This window comes from Propithecus coquereli, unplaced genomic scaffold (genome assembly GCF_000956105.1).
Source record: "Propithecus coquereli isolate 6110/MARCELLA unplaced genomic scaffold, Pcoq_1.0 Scaffold668, whole genome shotgun sequence".
NCBI classification, from domain to species: domain Eukaryota; kingdom Metazoa; phylum Chordata; class Mammalia; order Primates; family Indriidae; genus Propithecus; species Propithecus coquereli.
In genome coordinates, this window is record NW_012152707.1 from 48,345 (window position 1) to 55,217 (window position 6,873).

Below are 6,873 nucleotides of genomic sequence, written 5' to 3' on the forward strand. Positions count from 1 at the left end.
GAAAGACTATATGTATATTGAAACCCTATATTTGTATATCACTGTATTTAACAGTTGTTAACATTTTGCCATAATTTCTTTTTGTGTTGTTCTATTTTCTAAAGTATTTTAGATAAAAACATCATGGTATTTCACCCTTAAATATTTCAGGATACTGTTCTAAAATGTAAGCACATTTTCTTTAATAACCACAATAGTATTATCATACCTAATAACATTAAAAATAATTACTTAATACCATCTAATACCTAGTCCATATTCAAATTCCCCAAATTGTCCCTAGAATGTTGGAATCACTGTTAGATTATTAAAACAGATTATTTTATCAAATATATCTTTCTAATTTTTTGAGACAGAGTCTCGCCCAGCCTTTCTATTTTTAAAACATTTGTAAATATAAAAATAGTGTATTCTTAAAATTAGAGTTAAAAGAAATATGTTTTCTTGCCTTTTCAATTCCTCAGTTTCTTAATTTATAATGACATAATCCAACGAAGCTGTTATCAGTAGTTAATCTCTGGAGGGTAGAATTTTGAGAACTTTATTTTCCATATTATAAATTTCCGTTTTACTTTTTTCATATAGATCATGTTACTTTTGTAATGAGAAAAGTTAACATAAAAAAGCAAAATAATCCAAAGCAAAGACTAGTTTCTCCTATAATTTTAGAAGTTACATTTCATAAGAATTAAAATAAATGAGCCAGGTAGTCCCAGCTACTCAGGAGGCTGAGGCAGGAGGATCACTTGAGCCCAGGAGTTTGAGGTTGCAGTGAGCTGTGACGATGCCACTGCATTCTACCTGGGGCGACAGAGCAAGACTCTGCCTCAAAAATAAATAAATAAATAAACAAACAAACAATTTTCACATGCTATCCTTAACAAATTTTAACTCCATTGCTTCTGCAATCAGTTTAATAACTTTTGTTTTTTGTTTGAAGAAACCTCATTATGTAGGTCCTGTTGTTGAAAAAAGAGCGTTGCTTCTCTGCGATGGCAAACTAAGGCTCGGTATGGTTCAGCAGACTTTTGGCCTCTCTCTCATTGAAATGCTGCATGGTAGGTTAAATTCAAAAAATAACCCTGTGCAATATTCTTCCCACCCTTTTCTATTTTAACTTCCACTGATAATGAAAGTGAGGGATATCAACCATTCAGTGATTCAATGGATAGCTAACAAGTATTATTAATTGCTTACTGTATACCCAGGCCTATGAAAGCTGCCAAAACATGGAAAATATGGGTTCTGCCCCTAGGGAGCTTACAGCCTAGCTGGAAAAATTCAGTGTTCACATGAAAAAAGTAGAAAAGAGTTACAAAGCAATATATATATGACAACCGAAAGGAAATAACATAAAAACCTTACGTATTTCTTTTGCACTAAAACATTAAGATCATAGCAGCATTTGCAGAATATCTCTTAAGGAGTTGTCATTCTGTTGTAGAACAAACATGGGTCTGTGAAGGAGACTCCCACATGGCAAGAGACTGAGTCATGCCCAGGTTGGTCAGATGTGGAGCATGGTGGTTTTCTTTTTTCTTTTTTTTCCTTTTTTCTTTTTTGAGACAGAGTCTAACTCTGTCACCCGAGGTAGAGTGCAGTAGCATCATTGTAGCTCACTGCACCCTCAAACTCCTGGGCTCAGGTGATTCTCTTGCCTCAGCCTCCTGGGTAGCTGGGACTACAGACGAACACCACCACATCTGGCTAATTTTTCTAATTTTAGTATAGACAGGGTCTTAGTCTTGGCTCAGGCTGGTCTTGAACTACTGAGCTCAAGCAGTCCTCCTACCTCAGCCTCACAAAGTGCTGGCATTAGAGGTGTGAGCCACCTTGCCCAGCCTTCATGGCGATTTTCTTATGCCTCATTTAACAGTAGCCACCATGTTGGACATAAAATATTGTTTTACTTTTTCCCCTTAACATTGCATCATTAGCATATTTCTTTTTTGACACATGCTTTTTTTTTTTAACTGTTACCCAGCTAGAGTGCAGTGGCCTCATTGTAGCTCACTACAACTTCAAACTCCTAGGTTCAAGCAATCCTCCTTCCTCAGCCTCCTGAGTAGCTGGTACTACAGGCATGCACCACCACACCTGGCTAACAGGGTTTATCTCTTGCTCAGGCTGGTCTCAAACTCCTAAACTCAAGCAATCCTTCTGCATTGGCCTCCCAGAGTGCTAGGATTATAGGCGTGAGCCACCACACCTAGCCGACACATGCATTTTTGATATGGTTTCATAATTGTCATTTTTACTTTTTAAAAAGTCTTTTTTTTTGGTAAGAGATGGGGTCTCAGTATGATGCCTGGGCTGGACTCGAACTCCTGGGCTCAAGTAATCCTCCCACCTCAATCTCCTGAGTAGCTGGGACTATAGGCTTGAGCCACCATACCTCATAATTGTCATTTTTAATGGGTGGGGTTAATATTCCATTCTGGGGTGTACCATATTTTACTTTGCCATATTTTCTTTGACATTAAAATTGTTTCCAGTTTTTCACCATTATAAATAACACTAAAAACATTTCTCTGCATATTTTTTTTTTTTTTTTTTGAGACAGAGTCTCACTGTGTTGCCCGGGCTAGAGTGCCGTGGCGTCAGCCTAGCTCACAGCAACCTCAAACTCCTGGGCTCAAGCGATCCTCCTGCTTCAGCCTCCCGAGTAGCTGGGACTACAGGCATGCGCCACCATGCCTGGCTAATTTTTTCTATATTTTTAGTTGTCCGATTAATTTCTTTCTATTTTTAGTAGAGATGGGATCTCGCTCTTGCTCAGGCTGGTTTCGAACTCCTGAGCTCAAACAATCCGCCTGCCTCGGCCTCCCAGAATGCTAGGATTACAGGCGTGAGCCACCACGCCCGGCCTCTCTGCATATTTTATATGTTATTATTGGGAGTGTAGAGTTTAGAAGTGAAATCACAGGGTCAAAAGGTGACACATACTAGACTTGAACAAGAGAAGGTCCAAGCATGTGTTATGCTAGCGGCCCCTTGGTTACCATGGAACAAACCATTCAGGATTATCTGGGCCACTCTAGTCTAGCTCTAGTCAGCTTAGTCTCCTTGGTGTCTAAAGGTTGGTGTGGATCTACAAAATATCAAATATTCCTCCATAGAGTAGCCATTCCCAACTCCACATTGTTTCTGGAGAAACTGGTGAACAGCATATAGATAAGGTAGGGACCCTCCACACACAACCCCTAATGCATGTGTGCACACATGCACTCACAAGCTTGTATGCTTAGCACTAAGTGATAAATGCCTACCTTGGGTGAAAATGTTATGTCCCTTAGCTGTGCCTAAGTGACCAACTTTGAGTGGGTATAAGTCATCAGCATCCCCTTCCTGCCATATAACCTGACCCGAATAGCCAGTGATAGAATACTTAGTTCTTCCATCTACCCACTTTCTATAAAATCTTATAAGGATCAGCTTCAATATCATCAACTACTGGATTCCTGTACTAAAAAAAATATATAATAATACAACATTCTGGCCTGGCGAAGTGGCTCACACCTGTCATCCCAGTGCTTTGGAAGGCTTAGAAGGGAGGATTGCTTAAGGTCAAGTGTTCGAGACCAGCCTGGGCAACATGGAGAGACCCCGTCTCTACAAAAAATTTCAAAAATTAGCTGGTGGGGTGGCATGCGCCTGTAGTCCTAGCTACTTGGGAGGCTGTCAGAGGATCGCTTGAGCCCAGGAGTTGGAGGTTGCAGTGAGCTATGAGCTCCAGCCTGAGCAACAGAGCGAGACCCTGTCTCAAAAAAAACCCAAGCATATTTGTAGTCATATTTTTCTTTATAGAATAAGATAAGATATCCTAAACTGCCTTTGCATTTATTTTACTTTGCAGACTCCCACTGGATCCTTCTCTCTGCTGACAGCGAGGGCTTTATCCCATTAACTTTCACAGCCACACAGGAAATAATCGTAAGAGATGGCAGCCTGTCCAGGTCAGATGTCTTCAGAGACTCTTTGTCTCAGCCTGGATCCCGTTTCTTCTCTTAAAGTCTTTAGAAGCCTTACTGTCCAAAATTTAGATGTCACTGGCTATTCTAACCATTTAGCCAGTATGGCCTGGTATCTGTTTGCAGAGCATTTGCTGTGTAGCTCTTCAGGATGAGACCGTTACAAACAAGGTCTGTTTTCCACCGGGAACTCTGAGCAGTGAGATTCGCACTGCCGTCAGTGTCAGGCGGGGCATTTGCCGTGGTTTGCTCTGCCGCTTTCCCCCCTTTTCCCCTGGGCTGAGGTTCGCTCTTCTGCAGCAGAGCTCATCTTTGTTAGATGGCTCAGAAAGTGCTTGTTTATGTATTCATGACTGTGTGGTTTTATCTAAGGGCAGAATTCCCAGAACAAAACAATATTATGGTGCCATATGGATTGTTTTATGGTTTCTCTGAGGCTTTGCGTCCCTTGCCCAAAGCTGTGTTGAAGTTGTCTTAGGAGCACTTAAAAGATAGCCTCAGCATTGTTAGAGGTCTTTTTTCGGCTTAAAGAGGGTAGGAAGTGCTGCTGGAGAGCATATGCTCCAGAATATCCTTTAAACCTCAAAACTAGCAGGAATCAGCAGAGCTCAAAGGAAGACAAAAACCCACTGACTTTTGCTCCCAGGGCTACCTGGAATGGGAAGTAGCTCTGATGTCATCTGACCTCCCAGGATTTACACCTAACCCTCTTGCCTCCTTAAAAAATTCTGGCTGACAAAGGTGCAGCTGCTCTTAAAAACTAGCCCTGGGAAAATTTTGAGTGAAATTTCAAGTGAATTTAACCCCTCTGGGCTCTACTTGAGGTTGTGCTAATGCTACTAGTATGCTGCCAGGCACAGGCAAGGCTGAAGGCGTGATTTTGTGCTACTGCCACTCATGATTTTCTACCCCAAATGCTTTTTTTTTTTTTTCCTTTTGGGATCATAAAAATTTCCTATTTTTCTCCTAGTAGTCAGCTCCATTGATTAGCTTGTCACTTTAATTTTGATATTTTTCTTTTCCCTACTTTCCAGTCTTAAGAGACCAGCATAGAATCTGTGAAAGTATTTCAGAAAGTGGGAAATTTCACTGAATCTGAGGTAGTTCTAAAAAGTACCAGTTTATTATAGTTACTGCCTAAAGTACCAGTTTAGTTTAGTGACAAGAGTCCTGATTACCTTCAGATGGACACACTGGTTCTTGCTGCCTTTGGACAGAATCACAGATTTCAGTCACTGCAGCATAACGAATTGATCAGTGGCTAGACAGAGCCCATCTGCAGATAAGTTATTTCAGCCATAGAAGCTCCATATGTTCCTTTTTCCCCTCTTTCCTTGAAAATCATCTGGAAGGAAAATATTTTGTACCCTTGGGGACTGCTGTCTGTCACAGTTTATGAAGATGGAGCTGGGCTAGGAACGAAGTGAGGGCCCATTTTGTGGTTGGAATGCATTAGACAGCGGCGGGGCTAATGGATGTGGAGGCCAGTGTCTGTCATCAGCTGCCCGAGAGTGGTAGCTGAGGACAGTCTGAGGCCTGGCTCCATTTGCGAACCAAGTGTCTGGGGTGCGATGAAATCACAACTGTCTTGAAGCCTGGAGATGGGACTAGGGGGTCCTTGAGTAGGATCAATGTGGGTTCCTGAAGGTGTGTGTTATAATCCATTTCTCGGGTCAAAATCCTGTGAATGAGTCTTCAATAAAATTATGAATGGTTATTGTGGCTGTTTTGAATCTTTTGATAGTTATTTTCTTGGTGATTATTGTGGGATATAGAAAAATTTTCTTGATTTTATATATGTGTATGTTGTCTTTGTTTTGCTTCTTCTGGTAGACAGTCCAGAATTATAAATGGTTTCTTTACAACAAATCTGATTCCATGTCAACTCTTATACAAAAGATGTTTCCTTGGCCTCTGCTATTATTGTAGTCATTGGAACAATAGAAAATAATCCACTATTTGCTGGCTTTAGAGACAGAGAAAAACTAAATTCTTTCAATTCTTGTTTAATGTTATATTGAAAATATTTTGCATGAAGAAAGATATTATTCACAAATCCCATTTTGCACCCAGGTTTTTCTAAATTGAGAATGGGTATTATATGATACATACAATATATGTATAAGGTATAGGAAGGCTTAATAATAAAATGAACCACCCAACACCTAGGAACCAGAACATTCAAGCTCCCTGTGTGTCCCTGCTGTTCCTGTCTCCATAGCTTTGCCCCAGAAGTAACTAATGTCATCTTGATTGTTGTAATTATCATTTTTTCATTCCTTTTCTTTCTTTATAAAAAGGAGTTTCACTACCACATATCCACATTGGCCAAAACAATATAATGTTTATTTTTGCTGATTTTTGAGCTTTATACAAATAGTATTATGTTATATATAGTCTTCTAGACTTTGTTGTTCCCTGGTTTTATATTTGAAATTTTAAATACCGTTGCTTTGAATATTGTCATAAATGTCTCCTGATGTAAGTGTTTGAAAAGTCTCTCTAAGGCCTTTTACCTAGAAATGGAATTGCTGGCTCACAGGGTCTAAGTTCAACTTTATGAGATAACGTCAAATTACTTTCCAAGACGGCATGTCCCTTCTCACTCCCAGCAGCAGTGTATCCGAGCTTCTATTCTACATGCTCAATGTTTCTTAATTTTTGACGGTATACTAGTTTTAATGGGTATCTCACTGTGATCCTGATTTTACTAACAGATCAGCAGTGAGCTTGAGCATCATTTCAGATCTTTATTGGCCATTCAAGTTTTCTCTTTTCCAAAGTGCCTGTTCATGTCTTTTGTCCAAATGTCTATTAGGTTGTCTTTTTCATGTTGAGTTGTAAGAATTCTTTTTTTTTTTTTTAGACAGAATCTTGCTCTGTTACCCAGACTAGAGTGCAG

At 39.9% G+C, this 6,873-nt stretch overlaps 1 protein-coding gene across 1 annotated transcript in view; it reads left to right on the top strand.

Moving 5' to 3' along the window:
* Nucleotides 1-4,021, top strand: part of LOC105823295 (chromosome unknown open reading frame, human C2orf44) — a 9,047-nt gene extending 5,026 nt beyond the window's left edge. The window contains exons 2-3 of the mRNA XM_012660441.1: nt 941-1,058; nt 3,857-4,021. Coding sequence (XP_012515895.1) covers nt 941-1,058; nt 3,857-4,011 — 273 coding nt within the window. The 3' untranslated portion in view covers nt 4,012-4,021. The remainder of the gene's footprint in view (nt 1-940; nt 1,059-3,856) is intronic.
* The last annotated feature ends 2,852 nt before the right edge of the window (nt 4,022-6,873 follow it).